Source organism: Oncorhynchus clarkii, chromosome 8 (assembly GCF_045791955.1).
Source record: "Oncorhynchus clarkii lewisi isolate Uvic-CL-2024 chromosome 8, UVic_Ocla_1.0, whole genome shotgun sequence".
In the NCBI taxonomy this organism is placed as follows: Eukaryota; Metazoa; Chordata; class Actinopteri; order Salmoniformes; family Salmonidae; genus Oncorhynchus; species Oncorhynchus clarkii.
The window spans coordinates 5,412,375-5,439,762 of NC_092154.1; the positions used below are offsets into that span (position 1 = coordinate 5,412,375).

Sequence of the window (27,388 nt, forward strand, 5' to 3'; positions counted from 1 at the left end):
GCAAACTCAATATTTTATTTTTTTGATTCATGCCAGCAAATCCACTAAACAATAATGGTGACAAACAGTGCCCTCAAACTGTTAGGGCCTACATAAAACTGTCCCAACAGCAGAGCTTTCTTTTCAGCACCATGGAGTGAATCCTTACCACCAATATACCTGGCTATCAGCAGAGCCTTGTCTGGCAGCGAAACAGTTCATTCAGCCTCATTTACTGCCTTTTAATAAAACATAGCTGATATGACTGACTTGCTTAAACAAATGCAGTTTCTACTGACAATTGAGATGTACAAACTATGGCATAAGGGGATGACAAGCGGATAAGAAGCAATCCATAATTTCGATTAAGACATTAATGAGCAAGCTAAGACGGACGTAGTCAATATAACTGTTTGTTCAGCACTTTTGAAATGTACAGCGACATCATTCAGAACATGGGCCAGTCTTACAGTGTTCTTCCTGGACACCAAGTCAGAACCATAGGATAAATAAAGGGGGCATATAGGCAGACAATGAAAGCTCCTACAATATTCAATGATGACATTTCTCTAAAACAGGCTATAGGCTACATGTGCACCACCAAGTCGGAATAGTATGCTAAGTTATGAGGGGGAAAGGGACTAAATTACTACGGTGAGGTACATGGGCTACTAACAGCTTACTACGCAAAATACACTTAGTATTACTTTCTAAGCTACAGTATCTCACAGGCATTTTACATAATTTCTGCGGCAGCATACAATACATTTTTGGACTCACCTTTTTGTACTATGATCACTTGAACAGGAAGGTGGCAGCGCGTTCTTGTGGGCAATGTCATGAAAACATCACTGCTCTAGAGGAGATCTGCATGGAGGAATGGGCCAAAATACCAGCAACAGTGTGTGAAGACTTACAGAAAATGTTTGACCTCTGTCATTGCCAACAAAGGGTATACAACAAAGTATTGAGATAAACTTTTGTTATTGACCAAATACTTATTTTCCACCATAATTTGCAAATAAATTCATAAAAAATCCTACAATGTGATTTTCTGTTTTTTTTCTCATTTTGTCTGTCATAGTTGAAGTGTACCTATGATGAAAATTACAGGCCTCTCTCATCTTTTAAAGTGGGAGAACTTGCACAATTGGTGGCTGACTAAATACTTTTTTGCCCCACTGTATCCCAAAAGGCAACATCTGCACCGAGCTAAAGGCTAGAGCTGCCGATTTCAAGGAGCTGGGCACTAATCCAGACATTTATAAGAAATCCCGCAATGCCCTCAGACAAATTATCAAACAGGCAAAACGTCACTGCAGGACTAAGATTGAAACCTACTACACCGGATCTGACAGTCGTCGGATGTGGCAGGGCTTGAAAATGATTATGGACTACAAAGGGAAACCCAGACGTGAGCTGCCCAGTGATGCGAGCCTACCAGACGAGCTAAATTCCTTTATGCCCGCTTCGAGGCAAGCAACACTGAAGCATGCATGAGAGCACCAGCTGTTCTGGACGACTGTGTGATCACAGTCTCCATAGCCGATGTGAGCAAGACATTTAAATAGGTCAACATTCACAAAGCTGCGGGACCAGATGGATTACCAGGAAGTGTGCTCAAAGCTTGCACGGACCAACTGGCAAGTGTCTTCACTGACATTTTCAACCTCTCCCTGACCGAGTCTGTTATACCTTCATGTTTCAAACAGACCACCATAGTTCCTGTTTCCAAGAAAGCGAAGGTAACCTGCCTAAATGATAACCGCCCCTTAGCACTCACGTCGGTAGCCATGAAGTGCTTTGAAAGGTTGGTCATGGCTCACATCAACACCATCATGCCGGAAACCCTAGAACCCTTCATATTCGCATACCACCCAAACAGGTCCCACAGGTGACACAATCTCAATCGCACTCTACACTGCCCTTTCCCACTTGGAAACAAAAGGGACACCGATGTGAAAATACTTTTCATTGACTACAGCTCAGCGTTCAACACCATAGTGCCCACAAAGCTCATCACTAAGCTAAAGACCCTGGGACTAAATACTTCCCTCTGCAAATAGATCCTGGACTTCCTGACAGGCCGCCCCCCAGGTGGTAAGGGTAGGCAACAACACATCCACCACACTGATCCTCAACACTAGGGCCCCCCATGGGTGTTGCGTAGTCCCCTCCTGCGGTGTGGTGCCAGGACAACAACTTCTCCCTCAATGTGAGCAAGACAAAGGATCTTATCGTGGACTACAGGAAAAGGAGGGCCGAACAGGCCCCCATTAACATCGACGGGCTGAAGAGTACAGGGGAGGAGGCCCTGGAGCAAGACAAAGGATCTTATCGTGGACTACAGGAAAAGGAGGGCCGAACAGGCCCCCATTAACATCGACGGGCTGAAGAGTACAGGGGAGGAGGCCCTGGAGCAAGACAAAGGATCTTATCGTGGACTACAGGAAAAGGAGGGCCGAACAGGCCCCCATTAACATCGACGGGCTGAAGAGTACAGGGGAGGAGGCCCTGGAGCAAGACAAAGGATCTCATCGTGGACTACAGGAAAAGGAGGGCCGAACAGGCGGGCTGAAGTGCAGCTGGTCGAGAGTTTCAAGTTCCGTGGTGTCCACATCAAGGTCCAAACACACCAAGACAGTTGTGAAGTTCCACTGGGATAATGTTGTGTATGGTTCCACTGGGATAATGTTGTGTATGGTTCCCGGGGGTAATGTTGTCTATGGTTCCACTGGGATAATGTTGTGTATGGTTCCCGGGGGTAATGTTGTCTATGGTTCCACTGGGATAATGTTGTGTATGGTTCCCGGGGGTAATGTTGTCTATGGTTCCACTGGGATAATATTGTGTATGGTTCCCGGGGGTAATGCTGTCGATGGTTCCACTGGGATAATGCTGTGTATGGTTCCCGGGGGTAATGTTGTCTATGATTCCACTGGGATAATATTGTGTATGGTTCCAGGGGGTAATGTGGTCTATGGTTCCACTGGGGTAATGTGGTCTATGGTTCCACTGGGATAATGTTGTGTATGGTTCCAGGGGGTAATGTTGTCTGTGGTTCCACTGGGATAATGTTGTCTATGGTTCCACTGGGATAATGTTGTGTATGGTTCCAGGGGGTAATGTCGTCTGTGGTTCCACTGGGATAATGTTTTGTATTTTTTACGTACGTCGTCGTAATGAGACCAAAGCGCAGCGTGGAAAGTGTACATCTTCTTCATTTAAAATGAAGACCAAAAAACAACAAAAAGGGCTATACAGCTACTGTGCAAAAACAAGATCCCACAAACTCAGGTGGAAAACAGGCTGCCTAAGTATGATTCCCAATCAGAGACAACGATAGACAGCTGCCTCTGACTGGGAACCATACCCGGCCAACAAAGAAATAGAAAACTAGAATGCCCACCCAAATCACACTCTGACCTAACCAAATAGAGAAATAAACAGGCTCTCTAAGTCCAGGGCGTGACAGCATGGTTCCACTGGGATAATGTTGTGTATGGTTCCAGGGGGATAATGTTGTGTATGGTTCCATGGGGATAATGCCGTGTAATGTTGTGAGTTAAGAAAACATTATCGCAACATTATCCCAGTGGTTCCACTGGGATAATGTTGTGTATGGTTCCACTGGGATAATGTCTTTGTAACGATTGTCTTCAGGTGAAAGAGAGGAGAACCACGGTGCAGCATGATGAAAATACATATTTAAATGGGAATACTTAAACACTGAACAAAAAACAACAAACCGACGAAAGGAACGAAGACGAAACAGTCCCGTAACGTGAACACTAAACACTGGAACACTGGAACAATCACCCACAAAATTCCCACAGAATATGGCTGCCTAAATATGGTTCCCAATCAGAGACAACTATAGCTGCCTCTAATTGAGAACCAATCTAGGCAACCATAGACGTACAAAAACACCTAGATAGGATACACCCCCATCAACATACAAAGCCCCTAGACAAGCTTAAAACACATACACCACCCATGTCACACCCTGACTTAACCAAAATAACAAAGAAAACAAAGAATACTAAGGTCAGAGAGTGACAGTTATGGGAGAATGTTGTGTATGGTTCCAGGGGGTAATGTTGTCTATGGTTCCACTGGGATAATGTTGTCTATGGTTCCACTGGGATAATGTTGTGTATGGTTCCAGGGGATGATGTTGTGTATGGTTCCATGGAATAATGTTGTGTATGGTTCCACTGGGATGATGTTGTGTATGGTTCCAGGGGATAATGTGGTGTATGGTTCCTTTGGGATAATGTTGTGTATGGTTCCAGGGGATGATGTTGTGTATGGTTCCATGGAATAATGTTGTGTATGGTTCCACTGGGATGATGTTGTGTATGGTTCCAGGGGATAATGTTGTGTATGGTTCCAGGGGATAATGTTGTATATATTTCCAGGTGATGATGTTGTGTATGGTTCCAGGGGATAATGTTGTGTATGGTTCCACGGGATAATGGTGTGTACAGTTCCAGGGGATAATGTTGTGTATGGTCCCAGGGTATAATGTTGTATATGGTCCCAGGAGGTAATGTTGTGTATGGTTCCGGGGGATAATGCTGTGTATGGTTCCAGGGGATAATGTTGTGCATGTTCCCATGTGATAATGTTGTGTATGGTTCCAGGGTATGATGTTATGTATGGTTCCAGGGGATGATGTTATGTATGGTTCCAGGGGATAATGTTGTGCATGTTCCCATGTAATAATGTTGTGTATGGTTCGAGGGGATGGTGTTGTGTATTGTTCCAGGGGATGATGTTGTGTATGGTTCCAGGGGATGATGTTGTGTATGGTTCCAGGGGATAATGTTGTGTATGGTTCCGGGGATAATGTGGTGTATGGTTCCAGGGGATAATGCTGTGTATTGTTCCAGTGGATAATGTTGTGTATGGTTCCAGGGGATGATGTTGTGTATGGTTCCAGGGGATAATGTTGTGTATTGTTCCAGGGGATAATGCTGTGTATTGTTCCAGGGGACGATGTTGTGTATGGTTCCAGGGGATGATGTTGTGTATGGTTCCAGGGGATAATGTTGTGTATGGTTCCAGGGATAATGTTGGGTATGGTTCCAAGGGATAATGTTGTGTATTGTTCCAGGGGATAATGATGTGCATTGTTCCAGGGGATAATGTTGTGTATGGTTCCAGGGGATGATGTTGTGTATGGTTCCAGGGGATGATGTTGTGTATGGTTCCAGGGGAGGATGTTGTGTATGGTTCCAGGGGATAATGGTGTGTATTGTTCCAGTGGATAATGCTGTGTATTGTTCCAGGGGATAATGTTGTGTATGGTTCCAGGGGATGATGTTGTGTATGGTCCCATGGGATAATGTTGTGTATTGTTCCAGGGGATAATGCTGTGTATTGTTCCAGGGGATAATGTTGTATATGGTTCCAGGGGATAATATTACGTATGGTTCCAGGGGATAATGTTGTGTATGGTTCCACTGGGATAATGTTGCATATGCTTCCACTGGGATAATGTTGTGTATGGTTCCAGGGGAGAATGTTGTTTATGGTTCCTTTGGGATAATGTTGTGTATGGTTCCAGGGGATAATGTTGTATATATTTCCAGTTGATGATGTTGTGTATGGTTCCAGGGGATAATGTTGTATATATTTCCAGGTGATAATGTTGTGTATTGTTCCAGGGGATAATGCTGTACATATTTCCAGGGGATAATGTTGTATATTTTTCCAGGTGATAATGTTGTGTATTGTTCCAGGGGATAATGCTGTACATATTTCCAGGTGATGATGTTGTGTATGGTTCCAGGGGATGATGTTGTGTATGTTTCCGGTGGATGATGTTGTGTATGGTTCCAGGGGATGATGTTGTTTATTGTTCCAGGGGATAATGCTGTAAGAGAGTGATGGGACTTTGTATGGTTACAGTCGGAATGTGGTAAAGGAAACACAGAATTGTGACATGCAGGGGAGGCCAGTGTGTTTGTTACATTGACTCCATCCCTTTAATAGTTTAAAGGGACGACATGAGAATTAATCTCCTTCCTGTCCTGTTGAAGGGGTTAGAAACACACAGGCCTATGTACAGCCCTGTGGCTCTGGTCAAAAGTGATACACTATATAGGGAATAGCTCTGGTACACAGCTCTGGTCTGAGGTCAGTCACAGCAGTGACTGGGAGGGGGAATTCTGAAATTATATATTAGTAATTCTGAAATTATATATTAGTAATTCTGAAATTATATATTAGTAATTATGAAATTATAAAGTTATAGTGTATCCATTAAGTATGTGTCTATAAATTTGTTATATTTGTTTTGTTTAATCCAGCTGTGAAAATAAAGTATCTAAGACTAAGTATGCACAATATCTTTTATTTATTCACTTGCTCTGCCCTCTAGATGTCTCTTGCAGTAACAACTAACTCATAGCCATATGCACTTTTCTCAGCTGTGAGTCCACCCCTTTACTATCAATCAACTAATTTATCCACTACATGTCAGCCCTTTTAAAGTTATTAGGTCTAGACGGGAGTAGACACAGTCAAGCCGTGTTTTCCTCCCAGAGGAGCTCGTAGTTTGTCAAGGTGAAACAGAACGATTTTTTTTTTTTTTGGTCTAGACTTTACAATATATCATCACAACTGCCTGGCTCACCATGTACAACAACCTAATTGACTTCCGTTTAAATGTAGACAGTTAGGCGAAATTCTGCAATGAGATTTGAATTGCCTCCGGTTTAACACTATTTACTTGTTCTTTGATTGTAAGCACCTGTTTTATAAAAACACCATGGCTTTATGGAGACAGTCGCATTATAGTCCCTTCTCCCTTACCATATGATATACTAAGTCAGGGAAGGAGAGAGGGAGAGAGAGAGAGAGAGAGAGAGGAAAAAGAGAGAGATGGTCGGGGGGGTAGACGCAGTCAGTCGGTGCCTCACATTTCCTCCTCCCAGAGGAGCTCGTAGAGTTCATGGTGAAACAGAAGAAAAAATCGCTTTAACTGGAAATGACAATGGAATTGAACTTCTGCATATGTACACTGTCATATCGACGTGAAAATGGAAGTCCAAATATTTCGCTCTACTTAGAAATGTGTTTAAGTTTAAAAGCCGTGCGTAACTGTTCTGGTTAATTGTCTCCTTCCATGAGTAAATCAAGCGAGCGTCGTGGTGAGAATGTGAGATTGGTCTACTATCAAAGCATTATTTTTGTTAACCTCATGCCACGTAAAACCTTTAATAATATCGGGAAAAAAAGTCTCCAGTTATCTTAAAAAAACTTTATAAAATAGGTGTTCATTTAACGAAGCGCCTCTTGTATTTCAGCACGATGAGAAGGACAGCGCTTATTTTTTTCTTATTTACCTCCTAGCGCATTTGGATACAGCTGCTACACAGAACACGGCGGTGAGGACAGAGACATATCATTTCGGAAACTACAGCCTTAAAAGTGATTTAATCAAGTTTAATATATGTTCGTCTCTTAAAGGGTACAGCACAGCAGGTGAAGTAAACGTCACTCTCTCCCCGCCCATGAAGCGCCTGTATGAGATATCTGAAGTGAAGCAGGGCTTCCACTCGGGAAGATGACACAGGAGGAGAGGATCATCTCAAGAATTGACACGGAAGCCGATTTCTCACCACGTCCCCATAGTTTCAAGATAACCTTTCTGGAGAGGATATAATCAAATAAGAACATCAATGCTTTTTTTCCCCCCCGAGAAGAGCAGATAATTTTTTAGATTTTTTAAAGTAGAAAGAAGCTAGAAGCTTTGGCGAGAAGTAGAAAAGATAATTCACCAGGGTGAAATATGGAACGTGGATTATTCAACCACCTGTTCTCAGCAAGGACCGCTATACTCTGTTGTTTCTTCTTATGTAAGTCAAGTAAGTTCGTTTTTATTATTTATTATTTTTGGCTAAGACTTACCTTCTGACGGTATGATAAGGTGAGTCTGAAGACAATTTAAGAGAAACGGAGAATTCATGTCGTCGCTGTTCTTTACTTGAACCAAAGGTGTGAAATCATTGCTTGTACCCAAGCCTATAGCCTGATATTGCAGGCATGCCATTGTAAATGTATCCGTTTATTTATCAATCAATTCATTGTCAATATGACCGTTTATTGATGTTACCAAATTGCCTACCTACCACAACCGGTGCTCTCTCTCAGGGCAGTTGATGTATTCTTAAACCACTCGAACTATTTTGGATTTTCACACCTCCTCCATAATTTCCTGCTGTTTGGAATCTAAACTGACTCGGGCTCTTGTACTTCCAGTAGCCTCATTAAATGCCATTAGCACCACATTTCACACGTTTTTTCCCTCATTCATTCAATTGTTTTTATTTATATCGTTAAAGCTTTTACGGGCTACAGTTTAACACCTCCACATTACTCTACATGTGGCAGATAGGCTGCTGTGTCTTGTGACCTTCAAAGTGGAGGAGAAGAAAAGCTGTCAGCTGAATTCTTTCAAGAGCAACACCAAGGTGAGAATGCTGTTCATTGATTACAGCTCGGCATTCAACACCATAGTGGCCTGATCACCAACAATGATGAGACAGCCTATAGGGAGAAGGTCAGTGACCTAGAAGTGTGGTGCCATGACAACAGCCTCTCCCTCAACGTCAGCGAGACAAAGGAGCTGATTGTGGACTACAGGAAACGGATGGCCGAGCACACCCCCATTGATATCGACAGGGCTGCAGTGGAGCAGGTTGAGAGCTTCAAGTTCCTGTGTCCACACCACTAAGGAATTATCATGGTCCACACTCACCAACACAGTCGTGAAGAGGGCACGACAACGCCTCTTCTCCCTCAGAAGGCTGAAAAGATTTGTCACGCCCTCAGAGCTTTAAACGTTCTGCAGCTGACCGCAAGGCAATACAGAGGATAGTGCGTATGGCCTAGTACGTCACAGATAAATAGTTAGTCCTGGTAGCTATTTGTCTAACTATTTAACTATCTGCATGGAGTGTTTTTGACTCATCACATACGCTGCTGCTACTGTTTATTATCTATCATGTTGCCTAGTCACTTTACACCTGCCTATAGGTTATACAGGGCCTTCAGAAACTATTCATACCCCTTGACTTATTCCACATTGTGTTACAGCCTGAATTCAAAATTGATAAAAACATTTTTTTTTCATCCATCTACACACAATACCCCATAATGACATCACAATACCCCATAATGACATCACAATACCCCATAATGACATCACAATACCCCATAATGACAAACTTAAAACATGTTTTTGAGAAATGTTTGCTAATTTATTTTGAATGAAATGAGAAAATGGCAAGTATCTCATTTGCATAAATATTCAACTTCCTGAGTCAATTCATGTTAGTATCACCTTAGGCAGATATTACAGCTGTGAGTCTTTCTGGGTAAGTCTCTAAGAGCTGTGAGTCTTTCTGGGTAAGTCTCGAAGAGCTGTGAGTCTTTCTGGGTAAGTCTCTAAGAGCTGTGAGTCTTTCTGGGTAAGTCTCTAAGAGCTGTGAGTCTTTCTGGGTAAGTCTCTGAGAGCTGTGAGTCTTTCTGGGTCAGTCTCTAAGAGCTGTGAGTCTTTCTGGCTCAGTCTCTAAGAGCTGTGAGTCTTTCTGGGTAAGTCTCTAAGAGCTGTGAGTCTTTCTGGGTCAGTCTCTAAGAGCTGTGAGTCTTTCTGGGAAAGTCTCTGAAAGCTATGAGTCTTTCTGGGTCAGTCTCTAAGAGCTGTGAGTCTTTCTGGGTAAGTCTCTAAGAGCTGTGAGTCTTTCTGGGTCAGTCTCTAAGAGCTGTGAGTCTTTCTGGCTCAGTCTCTAAGAGCTGTGAGTCTTTCTGGGTAAGTCTCTAAGAGCTGTGAGTCTTTCTGGGTCAGTCTCTAAGAGCTGTGAGTTCTTCTGGGTCAGTCTCTAAGAGCTGTGAGTCTTTCTGGGTAAGTCTCTAAGAGCTGTGAGTCTTTCTGGGTCAGTCTCTAAGAGCTGTGAGTCTTTCTGGGTAAGTCTCTGAGAGCTATGAGTCTTTCTGGGTCAGTCTCTAAGAGCTCTGAGTCTTTCTGGGTAAGTCTCTAAGAGCTGTGAGTCTTTCTGGGTAAGTCTCTAAGAGCTGTAAGTCTTTCTGGGTAAGTCTCTAAGAGCTGCAAGTCTTTCTGGGTAAGTCTCTAAGAGCTGTGAGTCTTTCTGGGTCAGTCTCTAAGAGCTGTGGGTGTTTCTGGGTAAGTCTCTAAGAGCTTTGCACACCTGGATTGTACAATATTTGGCAATTATTAGATTTTTTTATTATTCAAGCTCTGTTAAATTGGTTGTTGATCATTGCTACAAACAGCCATTTTCATGTCTTGCCATAGATTTTCAAGCTGATGTAAATCAACACAGTAACTTGGCCACTCAGGAACATTCAATGTCATCTTGGTAGTCAACTTCAGTGTAGATTTGGCCTTGTGTTTTAGGTCATTGTCCTGCTGAAAGGTGAATCCCAGTGTCTGGTGGAAAGAAGACTGAACCAGGTTTTCATCTAGGATTTTGACAGTGCTTAGCTCTATTCCGTTTCAGTTTATCCTTAAAAGCTCCCTAGTCCTTGCTGATGACAAGCATACCTATAACATGATGCAGCCACCACCATGCTTGAAAATATGGAGAGTTGTACAATGTGTTGTGTTGGATTTCCCCCAAAACATAATGCTCTCTATTCAGGAAAAACAGTTAATTTCTTTGCCACATGTTTTGCAGTTCTACTTTAGTTCCTTATTGCAAACAGGATGCATGTTTTGGAATATTAAAAAAATATATATTTACAGGCTTCCTTCTTTTCACTCTGTCAATAAGGTTAGTATTGTGGAGTAACTACAATGTTGTCGATCCATCCTCAGTTTTTTCTTATCACAGCCATTAAACTCTGTAACTGTTTTGGACTTTATGGTGAATTCCCTGCGCTGTTACACCTTCCTCTCCAGCGACTGAAGAAGGACGCCTGTATGTTTGTAGTCACTGGGTGTATTGATACACCATCCAAAGTGTAATTAATAACTTCATCATGTTCAAAGGGATATTCAATGTCTGTTTTTTTTAGCCATCTACTAATAGGTATATGGGTATTGGAGGCATTGGGAAAACCTCCCTTATCTTTGTGGTTGAATCTGCGTTTGATATTCACAGCTCGTCGGAGGGACCTTACAGATAATTGTAATGTTTTGGGGTACAGAGATGAGGTAGTCATTCAAAAGATCATGTTAATCACTATTATTACACACAGAGTCCATGCAACTTATTATGTGAAATTGTTAGTTTGCTACAACAAAAGGGGTTGAATACATATTGAAAACATAATTCCACTTGCACATTATGTGGTATTAGGTGTAGGCCAGTTAATCCATTTTAAATTCAAGCTGTAACACAACAAAATGTGGAAAAAGTCAAGGGGTGTGAATACTGTCTGAAGGCCCTGCATCTACCTCTATTACCTCGTGCTGCTGCACATCGACTCAGTACTGGTACCATGTGTACATAGCCAAGTTATTACCTCATACTGCTGCACATCAACACAGTACTGGTACCATGTGTACATAGCCTAGTTATTACCTCAGTACTGGTACCATGTGTACATAGCCTAGTTATTACCTCAGTACTGGTACCATGTGTACATAGCCTAGTTATTACCTCAGTACTGGTACCATGTGTACATAGCCTAGTTATTACCTCAGTACTGGTACCATGTGTACATAGCCTAGTTATTACCTCAGTACTGGTACCATGTGTACATAGCCTAGTTATTACCTCAGTACTGGTACCATGTGTACATAGCCGAGTTATTACCTCAGTACTGGTACCATGTGTACATAGCCTAGTTATTACCTCGGGCCGTAAGAAAGCATTTCACTCCCGAGTGGCGCAGTGGTCTAAGGCACTGCATCGTAGTGCTAGCTGTGCCACTAGATATACTGGTTCGTGTCCAGGCTCTGTCGCAGCCGGCCGCAACCGGGAGGCCTATGGGGTGGTGCACAATTGGCCCAGCGTCGTCCGCGTTAGGGGAAGGTTTGCCCGGCAGGGATGTTCTTGTCCCATCACGCACTAGCGACTCCTGTGGCGAGCTAGGCGCAATGCACGCCGACACGGTCGCCAGGTGAACGGTGTTTCCTCCGACTCATTGGTGCAGCTGGCTTCCGGGTTGGATGGGCATTGTGTCAAAAAGCAGTGCGGCTTGGCTGGGTTGTGTTTCGGGGGACCCACGGCTCTCGACCTTTGCCTCTCCCGAGTCCGTACTGGAGTTGCAGCAACGAGACAAGACTGTAACTACCAATTGGATTCCCCCGAGAACTGGGGAGAAAAAAGGGTAAAAATAAAACACATAATATAATTAAAAGAAAGCATTTCACTGTTAGTCTACACCTGTTGTTTTACGAAGCATGTGACAAATAAAATGTGATTGCATTTGAAGAGCATATTTGGCCGGAGAAGTTGCTGACTCGTTCAGGCAGGGAGGCACTCTGGGGTACTTTCTGAAACATCACACATTAACTGTCTGGCCCCTAGGTAGTAAACACCTTGAACTGTCCGGCCCCTGGTACTACACACCTTGAACTGTCCTGCCCCTGGTACTACAGACCTTGAACTGTCCGGCCCCTGATGCTACACACCTTGAACTCTCCAGGCCCTGATGCCACACACCTTGAACTCTCCAGGCCCTGATGCTACACACCTTGAACTCTCCGGGCCCTGATGCTACACAACTTGAACTCTCCGGGCCCTGATGCTACACAACTTGAACTGTCCGGGCCCTGATGCTACACAACTTGAACTGTCCGGGCCCTGATGCTACACACCTTGAACTGTCAGGGCCCTGATGCTACACACCTTGAACTGTCCGGGCCCTGATGCTACACAACTTGAACTGTCCGGGCCCTGGTACTACACAACTTACCAAGCTATTTGGGCAGTGTCCAAGATCCCAAAATATCCAAGCCTGAGGAGGAATGGAGGTGTCATCTCTTCTCCTCTCTTGTCTCCATTGACAGGTGGCACTTTGATCTCCAGCGCTCGAGGGCTTTTTGTCAACCCCGTGCATCTTGTCTCCGCTAGTCTCTGCCTCCTGCTGGTCCTACTCCAGACCGGACGGACAAACGCGCAATCACAGCGGAGCTTCAAGTGTGCACGTAATTAAAGTGTGATGTGATGCAATGTGATTCACCAGAATCAGACCATTACTACTGCTACTACACCTTCATTATAGTAGACCAGGGATCATTAACTATCACTTCCAGTACTCCATTATAGTAGACCAGGGATCATCAATTATCACTTCCAGTACTCCATAATAGTAGACCAGGGATCATCAACTATCACTTCCAGTACTCCATAATAGTAGACCAGGGATCATCAACTATCACTTCCCATACTCCATAATAGTAGACCAGGGATCATCAACTATAACTTCCAGTACTCCCTATTAGTAGACCAGGGATCGTCAACTATCACTTCCAGTACTCCATTATAGTAGACCAGGGATCGTCAACTATCACTTCCAGTACTCCATTATAGTAGAACAGGGATCGTCAACTAAGACTGCTGAACAGTTAATCAAGTGGTTACCCTGACAATTAACATTGACCCCCTTTTAATGACTTATTTATCTTGTTTTGCACTGACTCTTTATGCACACTGACTGGACTCTACCCAAACACTGACTGGACTCTACCCACACACTGACTGACTGGACTCTACCCACACACTAACTGGACTCTACCCACATACTGACTGGACTCTACCCACACACTGACTGGACTCTACCCACACTGACTGGACTCTACCCACACACTGACTGACTGGACTCTACCCACACACTAACTGGACTCTACCCACACACTGACTGGACTCTACCCACACACTGACTGGACTCTACCCACACTGACTGGACTCTACCCACACTGACTGGACTCTACCAACACACACTGACTGGACTCTACCCACACACTGACTGGACTCTACCCACACTGACTGGACTCTACCCACACACTGACTGACTGGACTCTACCCACACACTAACTGGACTCTACCCACACACTGACTGGACTCTACCCACACTGACTGGACTCTACCCACACTGACTGGACTCTACCCACACTGACTGGACTCTACCAACACACACTGACTGGACTCTACCCACACTGACTGGACTCTACCCGCACACTGACTAGACTCTACCCACACACTGACTGTACTCTACCAACACACACTGACTAGACTCTACCCGCACTGACTGGACTCTACCCACACTGACTGGACTCTACCCACACTGACTGGACTCTACCCACACTGACTGGACTCTACCAACACACACTGACTGGACTCTACCCACACTGACTGGACTCTACCCGCACACTGACTAGACTCTACCCACACACTGACTGTACTCTACCAACACACACTGACTAGACTCTACCCGCACTGACTGGACTCTACCCACACACTGACCGGACTCTACCCACACTCTGACTGGACTCTACCCACACTGACTGGACTCTACCCACACACTGACTGGACTCTACCCACACTAACTGGACTCTACCCACACTGACTGGACTCTACCAACACACACTGACTGGACTCTACCCACACTGACTGGACTCTACCCGCACACTGACTAGACTCTACCCACACACTGACTGTACTCTACCAACACACACTGACTAGACTCTACCCGCACTGACTGGACTCTACCCACACACTGACCGGACTCTACCCACACTCTGACTGGACTCTACCCACACTGACTGGACTCTACCCACACACTGACTGGACTCTACCCACACACTGACTGGACTCTACCCACACTGACTGGACTCTACCCACACACTAACTGGACTCTACCCACACACTGACTGGACTCTACCCACACACTGACTGGACTCTACCCACACTGACTGGACTCTACCCACACTGACTGGACTCTACCCACACTGACTGGACTCTACCCACACACTGACTGGACTCTACCAACACACACTGACTGGACTCTACCCACACACTGACTGGACTCTACCCACACTGACTGGACTCTACCCACACACTGACTGACTGGACTCTACCCACACACTAACTGGACTCTACCCACACACTGACTGGACTCTACCCACACTGACTGGACTCTACCCACACTGACTGGACTCTACCCACACTGACTGGACTCTACCCACACTGACTGGACTCTACCCACACACTGACTGGACTCTACCCACACACTGACCGGACTCTACCCACACAGTGACTGGACTCTACCCACACTGACTGGACTCTACCCACATACTGACTGGACTCTACCCACACTGACTGGACTCTACCCACACTGACTGGACTCTACCCACACTGACTGGACTCTACCCACACACTGACTGGACTCTACCAACACACACTGACTGGACTCTACCCACACACTGACTGGACTCTACCCACACACTGACCGGACTCTACCCACACACTGACTGGACTCTACCCACACTGACTGGACTCTACCAACACACACTGACTGGACTCTACCCACACACTGACTGGACTCTACCCACACTGACTGGACTCTACCCACACACTGACTGACTGGACTCTACCCACACACTAACTGGACTCTACCCACACACTGACTGGACTCTACCCACACTGACTGGACTCTACCCACACTGACTGGACTCTACCCACACTGACTGGACTCTACCCACACTGACTGGACTCTACCCACACACTGACTGGACTCTACCAACACACACTGACTGGACTCTACCCACACACTGACTGGACTCTACCCACACACTGACCGGACTCTACCCACACACTGACTGGACTCTACCCACACTGACTGGACTCTACCCACATACTGACTGGACTCTACCCACACTGACTGGACTCTACCCACACTGACTGGACTCTACCCACACACTGACTGGACTCTACCAACACACACTGACTGGACTCTACCCACACACTGACTGGACTCTACCCACACACTGACAGGACTCTACCCACACTGACTGGACTCTACCCACACACTGACTGTACTCTACACACACACTGGCTGGACTCTACCCACACTGACTGGACTCTACCCACACTGACTGGACTCTACCCACACACTGACTGGACTCTACCCACACACTGACTGGACTCTACCCACACTGACTGGACTCTACCCACACACTGACTGGACTCTACCCACACACTGACTGGACTCTACCCACACACTGACTGGACTCTACCCACATACTGACTGGACTCTACCCACACTGACTGGACTCTATCCACACACTCACACATACTTCACTGACACTCCAAAACACACACACACACACACACGCCGCACACACACAGATTTGTTTTAAACACATTTAATATGTAACAATCTACACACAATACATAATGAAAAAGGAAAACAAGTTTAAAAAACAGAAATACCTCATAAACATAAGTATTCAGACCCTTTGCTATGAGAAATTAAACTCAAGTGAATTCTGTTTCCATTGATCATCCTTGAGATGTTTCTACAACTTGATTGGTGTCCACCTGTGGTCATTTCAATTGATTGGACATGATTTGGAAAGGCACACACCTGTCTATACAAGGTCCCACAGTTGACAGTTCATGTCAGAGCAAAAACCAAGCCATGAGGTCGAAGGAATTTTCCGTAGAGTTCCGAGACAGGATTGTGTCGCGGCAGAGATCTGGGGAAGGGTACCAAAACATGTTTTTTGCATTTTTATAGCATTTATAGCAAAACTGAACAATTGGAGGAGAAGGGCCTTGGTCAGGGAGGTGAACAAGAACCCGATGGTCACTCTGAAAGAGAGCTCCAGAGTTCCTCTGTGGAGATGACAGAACCTTCCAGAAGGACAACCATCTCTGCAGCACTCCACCAATCAGACCTTTATGGTAGAGTGGCCAGATGGAAGCCACTTCTTAGTAAAAGGCACATGACAGCCCGCTTGGAGTTTGCCAAAAGGCACCTAATAGACTCTCAGGTCATGAGAAACCAGATTCTCTGCTCTGATGAAACCAAGATTGAACTCTTTGGCCTGAATTCCAAGCGTCATGCCTGGAGGAAACCTGGCACCATCCCTACGGTGAAGCATGGTGGTGGCAGCATCATGCTGTGGGGATGTTTTTCAGCGGCAGGGACTGGGAGACTAGTCAGGATCGAGCAAAAGATTTACTGAACAAAGTACAGAGAGATCTTTGATGAAAACCTGCTACAGCGAGCCCAGGCCCTCAGACTGGGGCGAAGGTTCACCTTCCAACAGGACAACGAACCTAAGTACATAGCCAAGACAATACATGAGTGGCTTCGGGACAAGTCTCTGAATGTCCTTGAGTGGCCCAGCCAGAGCCCGGACTTGAACCCGATCGGACATCTCTGGAGAGACCTGCAAATAGCTGTGCAGCTATGACAGAGCCTGACAGAGCTTGAGAGGATCTGCAGAGAAGAATGGGAGAACTCCCCAAATACAGATGTGTCAAGCTAGTAGCGTCATACCCAAGAAAACTCGAGGCTGTAATCGCTGCCAAAGGTGCTTCAACAAAGTACTGAGTAAAGGGTCTGAAAACTTACAGTATGTCAATGTCATTTCAGTTTTTTAGTTTTATAAATTTGCTAAAATTTTTAAAAAATTATAGTGTTTTTGCTTTGCCATTATGGGGTATTGTGTGTAGATTGATGATGAAAAAAATGTTTTAATCAATTTCAGAATAAGGCTGTAATGTAACAAAATAGGGAAAAAGTCAATAGATCTGAATACTTTCCTAATGTATTTCCTAATTGCCTAGTCACCTTCACCCACATCTACGTACTGTATTACATCAACTGCCTCATACACCTTGGATATTGACTCAGTCCTGGTACTCCTTGTATATTGACTCAGTACTGGTACTCCTTGTATATTGAACTCAGTCCTGGTACTCCTTGTATATTGACTCAGTACTGGTACTCCTTGGATATCGACTCAGTCCTGGTACTCCTTGGATATTGACTCAGTACTGGTACTCCTTGGATATTGACTCAGTCATGGTACTCCTTGGATATTGAACTCAGTCCTGGTACTCCTTGGATATTGAACTCAGTACTGGTACTCCTTGGATATTGAACTCAGTACTGGTGCTCCTTGGATATTGAACTCAGTACTGGTACTCCTTGGATATTGACTCAGTACTGGTACTCCTTGGATATTGACTCAGTACTGGTACTCCTTGGATATTGACTCAGTACTGGTACTCCTTGGATATTGAACTCAGTACTGGTACTCCTTGGATATTGACTCAGTACTGGTACTCCTTGGATATTGACTCAGTACTGGTACTCCTTGTATATTGAACTCAGTACTGGTACTCCTTGGATATTGAACTCAGTACTGGTACTCCTTGTATATTGAACTCAGTACTGGTACTCCTTGGATATTGACTCAGTACTGGTACTCCTTGGATATTGACTCAGTACTGGTACTCCTTGGATATTGACTCAGTACTGGTACTCCTTGGATATTGAACTCAGTACTGGTACTCCTTGGATATTGACTCAGTACTGGTACTCCTTGGATATTGAACTCAGTACTGGTACTCCTTGTATATTGAACTCAGTACTGGTACTCCTTGGATATTGAACTCAGTACTGGTACTCCTTGGATATTGAACTCAGTACTGGTACTCCTTGGATATTGACTCAGTACTGGTACTCCTTGGATATTGAACTCAGTACTGGTACTCCTTGTATATAGCCTTGTTATTGTGTTTATTGTGTTGCTATTTCATTTGTCTTAGTTTTTAATGCTGAACTGTTGGGAATGTGCTTGTAAGTAAGCATTTCACTGTTCAGTCGACAACTGTTGTGTTTGGTGCATGTGACCAATAACATTTGATTTGATTTAATACACACACACACACACACACACTTTTTGCGCTCAGAACAGCCTCAGTTCGTCGGGGCATGGACTCTACAAAGCATTCCACAGGGATGCTGACCCCTTAATGACTCCAATGATTGTGGACCATTCTGGATGAGCACAGGAAACTGTTGCACATGAAATACCCAGCAGCGTTGCCGTTCTTGGCACAAACCGGTGCGCCTGGCACCTACTACCATACCATGTTAAAAGGCACTTAAATCTTTTGTCTCGCCCATTCACCCTCTGAATGGCACACATACACAATCCCATGTCTCAGTTTTCTCAAACCTTAAGAATCCTTTTTTAACCCGTCTCCTCCCCTCCATCTACACTGATTGAAGTGGATTTAACACCAAGGTGACATCGATAAGGGATCATAGCTTTCGTCCTAAAATGTATATATTTCTTGATTCCATTATTTTTCTTTTAGATGCGTGTGTGTGTGTGTTGTTAATTGTTAGATACTACTGCACTGTTGGAGCTAGGAAGACAAGCATTTAGTTAGACACTACTGCACTGTTGGAGATAGGAAGACAAGCATTTAGTTAGATACTACTGCACTGTTGGAGCTAGGAAGACAAGCATTTAGTTAGATACTACTGCACTGTTGGAGCTAGGAACACAAGCATTTAGTTAGATACTACTGCACTGTTGGAGCTAGGAAGACAAGCATTTAGTTAGATACTACTGCACTGTTGGAGCTAGGAACACAAGCATTTAGTTAGATACTACTGCACTGTTGGAGCTAGGAACACAAGCATTTAGTTAGATACTACTGCACTGTTGGAGCTAGGAAGACAAGCATTTAGTTAGGTACTACTGCACTGTTGGAGCTAGGAACACAAGCATTTAGTTAGATACTACTGCACTGTTGGAGCTAGGAAGACAAGCATTTCTCTACATGATTTGAAGGGGATCATATCTTTCACCTGGATTCACCTGGTCGGTCTATGTCATGGAAGAAGCAGGTGTTCTTAATGCTTTGTCCACTCAGTGTATGTCTAGCTCAGCTCGGGGGTGTCACTCAGTAAACTCAGTCAGGTGTTATGCCATAAGGCCATGTCAGTTCAGGAAGATATTTGTTCATATTCACTGAATTCACATTGAGTTGAATAGAGAACACTAAATGGTTTATGTTTTAGAGTCTGTGTCATCCTGAATGACAGCTTGCTGGCAGCTTAGTGTATGAGGTTGGCCCCACAACCCCTTCTGACTGAGACGGATGGATTAACTCATAGCTCAGACACAAATGGAACCCTATTCCCTATATAGTGCACTACTTTAGACCAGAGCACTATTCCCTATGTAGTGCACTAGTTTTGACCAGAGCCCTGTGGATAATAGCTCTATACTGGGAATAGGGTGCCATTGGGGAGGAGATCAATATATGTGTAATTGAATGATTACGTACACACACACACACACACACACACACACACACACACACACACACACACAGAGAGAGAGAGAGAGAGATCCATCCATCCATTTGGTACAACAAGAATGTCATTCAGAGGGTGTGTTCGAGTGGTAATCCTAACTAAGCCGACTGTAGACGGAACTCGGGGAGTTGCATCTTGCAATAGCCAAAAGTAAGACCCTGTAGTGGTTTTCCAACAGAAAGGCTCTGATCATAACTCAGAAACTCTGTTTCAGTCACTTCTTTGGCCACGGTTGCGTGGGTCAAACAAAAACACCCTAACGATTGGTTGATACATAGTTCCTCCCACAATGCAGCAGAGGACGGCATGGTACAGTGGGTGAGTATCTACTGCAGAGAGACCTGAAGGAGACTTCCTCAACACCTGCATGACCTTTTGATCACTTTATTATTAAAGTTCATGCAATCGACAAGTTGTCGCAAGTCGGACATTTTCTATACCCATAATGTAACAACGATGGTCTCCGACTTGATAAAAGTGATCCACTCGAACGCGCCCAGTGACTAGGCAATCAGGCTATATCATAATAAACAGAGTAGCAACAGCATCTGCAAAGTGTGTCTATGTGTCACGACTTCTGCCGAAGTCAGTTCCTCTCCTTGTTCGACGGTCGACGTCACCGGTCTTCTGTGCTATGTGTGACTGGTGCGCTACGGGTTTTGTACCCATGTGCTATGTGTTACTGGTGCGCTATGGGTTTTGTACCCATGTGCTTGTTGTTTTATATGCCGTTAGTTTTATATACCAAGTTCTGCTCTCCTGCGTTTGACCTCCCAGCCACCAGTTACGCACCCCTTACACTATGTGTGAGTGTGTGGCGTCACTCACTTTTAACAGAGGACAAAACTGAATAATTTTTTTCCTTCTGATAAATCTGCAGTTCCTCACGATAAAAGGACAGCGATTAATACAGTTTGTTTTTAAAGTCAGTCTGTCAGCTCGTTCAAATCTGTCTCAGAGTTAATTTGATTAAAACCTTCAACGGAAGGTCTCACAACCATACAGCTGTACCAACAACTACAGTCAAGTCAAAGAGGGGACAATGGATTCATAAATGAGGAAGGCCTACAAGTGGGGAGATTTCTCTCCTCTCTCTCATTTTTTTACAGACACAGATTTAAAAAAAAATCTCATATCACTAATTTGCTGATCCATACCTGTCATATATTTGCTGTATTTGATAAACGGTATTGTCCTTCAACTTGTAGGATTTGAAATAAGAGTAGGCATGTTACAAATCTGGCGGTATGAAATAGTTATTTTAGCTGTATACGCTATTCATTAGAAATAGAAAGAATACAGTGGGAAAAAACTCTTTAAAGCACAATACATCTGTGCATAATTGTACCTGAGAAATGGTTTGCTATAAAGAACTCTCTGACCCCCCCTCTTAGTTTTCTGTCATGAGAAGACCCACTCACATGCGGAGGACGAGCTCTTCAAGAAGCTCTTCATCGGGTACAACAAGTGGTCCAGACCCGTACCCAACATCTCAGACGTGGTCATCGTCAAGTTCGGACTCTCCATAGCACAGCTCATTGATGTGGTGAGTAGCGACCAGGACCTGTGGACAGACGAAGAAAGGGACAGAGAAACAGAGAAACAGTTACAAACAGAAACAGAGAAACAGTAACAAACAGAAACAGAGAAACAGTAACAAACAGAAACAGAGAAACAGTAATAAACAGAAACAGAGAAACAGTAACAAACAGAAACAGAGAAACAGTAACAAACAGAAACAGAGAAACAGTAATAAACAGAAACAGAGAAACAGTAACAAACAGAAACAGAGAAACAGTTACAAACAGAAACAGAGAAACAGTAATAAACAGAAACAGAGAAACAGTAACAAACAGAAACAGAGAAACAGTAATAAACAGAAACAGAGAAACAGTAACAAACAGAAACAGAGAAACAGTTACAAACAGAAACAGAGAAACAGTAATAAACAGAAACAGAGAAACAGTAACAAACAGAAACAGTAACAAACAGAAATAGTAACAAACAGAAACAGTAACAAACAGAAACAGTAACAAACAGAAACAGTAACAAACAGAAACAGTAACAAACAGAAACAGTAACAAACAGAAACAGAAACAGTAACAAACAGAAATAGTAACAAACAGAAACAGTAACAAACAGAAACAGTAACAAACAGAAACAGTAACAAACAGAAACAGTAACAAACAGAAACAGTAACAAACAGAAACAGAAACAGTAACAAACAGAAACAGTAACAAACAATAACAAACAGAAACACTAACAAACAGAAACAGTAACAAACAGAAACAGTAACAAATAGAAACAGTAACAAACAGAAACAGTAACAAATAGAAACAGTAACAAACAGAAATAGTAACGAACAGAAACAGTAATAAACAGAAACAGTAACAAACAGAAACAGAGAAACAGTAACAAACAGAAACAGTAACGAACAGAAACAGTAACAAACAGAAACAGTAACAAACAGAAACAAACCGAAACAGAGAAACAGTAACAAACAGAAACAGTAACAAACAGAAACAGTAACAAATAGAAACAGTAACAAACAGAAACAGTAACAAATAGAAACAGTAACAAACAGAAATAGTAACGAACAGAAACAGTAATAAACAGAAACAGTAACAAACAGAAACAGAGAAACAGTAACAAACAGAAACAGTAACGAACAGAAACAGTAATAAACAGAAACAGTAACAAACAGAAACAGAGAAACAGTAACAAACAGAAACAGTAACAAACAGAAACAGAGAAACAGAAACAGTAACAAACAGAAACAGAGAAACAGAAACAAACAGAAACAGTAACAAACAGAAACAGTAACGAACAGAAATAGTAACAAACAGAAACAGTAACAAACAGAAACAGTAACGAACAGAAATAGTAACAAACAGAAACAGTAACAAACAGAAACAAACAGAAACAGAGAAACAGTAATAAACAGAAACAGAGAAACAGTAACAAACAGAAACAGTAACAAACAGAAACAGTAACAAACAGAAACAGTAACAAACAGAAACAAACCGAAACAGTAACAAACAGAAACAGTAACAAACAGAAACAGAGAAACAGAAACAAACAGAAACAGTAACAAACAGAAACAGTAACGAACAGAAATAGTAACAAACAGAAACAGTAACAAACAGAAACAGTAACGAACAGAAATAGTAACAAACAGAAACAGTAACAAACAGAAACAAACAGAAACAGTAACAAACAGAAACAGTAACAAACAGAAACAGTAACAAACAGAAACAGTAACAAACAGAAACAGTAACAAACCGAAACAGTAACAAACAGAAACAGTAACAAACAGAAACAGTAACAAACAGAAACAGGGAAACAGTAACAAACAGAAACAGTAACAAACAGAAACAGTAACAAACAGAAACAGAGAAACAGAAACAGAGAAACAGTAACAAACAGAAACAGTAACAAACAGAAACAGTAACAAACAGAAACAGAGAAACAGAAACAAACAGAAACAGAGAAACAGTAACAAACAGAAACAGGGAAACAGTAACAAACAGAAACAGGGAAACAGTAACAAACAGAAACAGTAACAAACAGAAACAGTAACAAACAGAAACAGAGAAACAGAAACAGAGAAACAGTAACAAACAGAAACAGAGAAACAGTTACAAACAGAAACAGTAACAAACAGAAACAGTAACAAACAGAAACAGTAACAAACAGAAACAGTAACAAACAGAAACAGTAACAAACAGAAACAGTAACAAACAGAAACAGAGAAACAGTAACAAACAGAAACAGTAACAAACAGAAACAGAGAAACAGTAACAAACAGAAACAGTAACAAACAGAAACAGTAACAAACAGAAACAGAGAAACAGTAACAAACAGAAACAGTAACAAACACAAACAGTAACAAACAGAAACAGAGAAACAGTAACAAACAGAAACAGAGAAACAGAAACAGTATCAAACAGAAACAGTAAAAAACAATAACAAACAGAAACAAACAGAAACAGTAACAAACAATAACAATCAGAAACAAACAGAAACAGTAACAAACAGAAACAAACAGAAACAGTAACAAACATAAACAGAGAAACAGAAACAGAGAAACAGTAACAAACAGAAACAGTAACAAACAATAACAAACAGAAACAAACAGAAACAGTAACAAACAGAAACAGTAACAAACAATAACAAACAGAAACAAACAGAAACAGTAACAAACAGAAACAGTAACAAACAGAAACAGTAACAAACAATAACAAACAGAAACAAACACAAACAATAACAAACAGAAACAGTAACAAACAGAAACAAACAGAAACAGTTACAAACAGAAACAGTAACAAACAGAAACAGTAACAAACAGAAACAGTAACAAACAGAAACAGTAACAAAAAGAAACAAACAGTAACAAACAGTAACAAACAGAAACAAACAGAAACAGAGAAACAGAAACAGTAACAAACAGAAACAAACAGAAACAGTTACAAACAGAAACAGTAACAAACAGTAACAAACAGAAACAAACAGAAACAGAGAAACAGAAACAATAACAAACAGAAACAAACAGAAACAGTTACAAACAGAAACAGTAACAAACAGAAACAGTAACAAACAGAAACAGAGAAACAGAAACAGAGAAACAGTAACAAACAGAAACAGTAACAAACAGAAACAGTAACAAAAAGAAACAAACAGTAACAAACAGTAACAGTAACAAACAGAAACAGAGAAACAGAAACAAACAGAAACAAACAGAAACAGTAACAAACAGAAACAGAGAAACAGTAACAAATAGAAACAGAGAAACAGAAACAAACAGAAACAAACAGAAACAGTTACAAACAGAAACAGTAACAAACAGAAACAGAGAAACAGTAACAAATAGAAACAGAGAAACAGAAACAAACAGAAACAAACAGAAACAGTAACAAACAGAAACAGTAACAAACAGAAACAGTAACAAACAGAAACAGAGAAACAGTAACAAATAGAAACAGTAACAAACAGAAACAGTAACAAACAGAAACAGTAACAAACAGAAACAAACAGTAACAAACAGAAACAAACAGAAACAAACAGAAACAGTAACAAACAGAAACAGAGAAACAGTAACAAATAGAAACAGAGAAACAGAAACAAACAGTAACAAACAGAAACAAACAGAAACAGTTACAAACAGAAACAGTAACAAACAGAAACAGTAACAAACAGAAACAGAGAAACAGTAACAAATAGAAACAGAGAAACAGAAACAAACAGTAACAAACAGAAACAGTAACAAACAGAAACAGTAACAAACAGAAACAAACAGAAACAAACAGAAACAAACAGAAACAGTAACACACAGAAACAGAGAAACAGTAACAAATAGAAACAGTAACAAACAGAAACAGTAACAAATAGAAACAGTAACGAACGGAAACAGTAACAAACAGAAACAGTAACAAACAGAAACACTGAAACAGAAACAATCAGAAACAAACAGAAACAAACAGAAAAGTAACAAACAGAAACAGAGAAACAGAAACAGAGAAACAGTAACAAACAGAAACAGAGAAACAGAAACAAACAGAAACAGTAACAAACAGAAACAGTAACAAATAGAAACAGTAACGAACGGAAACAGTAACAAACAGAAACAGTAACAAATAGAAACAGTGAAACAGAAACAAATAGAAACAGTAACGAACGGAAACAGTAACAAACAGAAACAGAAACAAACAGAAACAGTAACAATCAGAAACAGTAACAAACAGAAACAGTAATAAACAGAAACAGTAACAAACAGAAACAGTAATAAACAGAAACAGTAACAAACAGAAACAATAACAAACAGAAACAGTAACAAACAGAAACAGTAACAAACAGAAACAGTAATAAACAGAAACAGTAACAAACAGAAACAGAGAAACAGTAACAAAAAGAAACAGTAATAAACAGAAACAGTAACAAACAGAAACAATAACAAACAGAAACAGTAATAAACAGAAACAGTAATAAACAGAAACAGTAACAAACAGAAACAATAAAAAAACAGAAACAGTGAAACAGAAACAAACAGAAACAAACAGAAACAAACAGAAACAAACAGAAACAGAAACAGAGAAACAGAAACAAACAGAAACAGAAACAAACAGAAACAGAAACAAACAGAAACAGTAACAAACAGAAACAGAGAAACAGAAACAAACAGAAACAGTAACAAACAGAAACAGTAACAAACAGAAACAGTATCAAACAGAAACAGTAACAAACAGAAACAAACAGAAACAGTATCAAACAGAAACAGTATCAAACAGAAACAGAAACAGTAACAAACAGAAACAGTAACAAACAGAAACAGTAACAAACAGAAACAAACAGAAACAGTATCAAACAGAAACAGTATCAAACAGAAACAGAAACAGTAACAAACAGAAACAGTAACAAACAGAAACAGTAACAAACAGAAACAGTAACAAACAGAAACAATAACAAACAGAAACAAACAGAAACAGTAACAAACAGAAACAGAAACAGTAACAAACAGAAACAGTAACAAACAGAAACAGTAACAAACAGAAACAGTAACAAACAGAAACAGTAACAAACAGAAACAGAAACAGTAACAAACAGAAACAGTAACAAACAGAAACAAACAGAAACAGTAACAAACAGAAACAGTAACAAACAGAAACAGTAACAAACAGAAACAATAACAAACAGAAACAAACAGAAACAGTAAGAACCAATAACAGACAGAAACAAACAGAAACAAACAGAAACAGTAACAAACAGAAACAGTAACAAACAGAAACAGTAACAAACAGAAACAAACAGAAACAGTAACAAACAGAAACAGAGAAACAGTAACAAATAGAAACAGTAACAAACAGAAACAGTAACAAATAGAAACAGTAACGAACGGAAACAGTAACAAACAGAAACACTGAAACAGAAACAATCAGAAACAAACAGAAACAAACAGAAACAGTAACAAACAGAAACAGAGAAACAGTAACAAACAGAAACAGAAACAAACAGAAATAGAGAAACAGAAACAGTAACAAACATAAACAAACAGAAACAGTTACAAACAGAAACAGTAACA

General features: G+C 41.8%; 1 protein-coding gene across 1 annotated transcript in view; it reads left to right on the forward strand.

Moving 5' to 3' along the window:
* Nucleotides 1-7,780: 7,780 nt before the first annotated feature.
* LOC139414884 (neuronal acetylcholine receptor subunit alpha-2-like) overlaps nucleotides 7,781-27,388 on the forward strand; it is a 66,846-nt gene continuing 47,238 nt past the window's right edge. Inside the window, exons 1-2 of the mRNA XM_071162482.1 lie at nucleotides 7,781-7,856; nucleotides 21,708-21,859. Coding sequence (XP_071018583.1) covers nucleotides 7,781-7,856; nucleotides 21,708-21,859 — 228 coding nt within the window. The remainder of the gene's footprint in view (nucleotides 7,857-21,707; nucleotides 21,860-27,388) is intronic.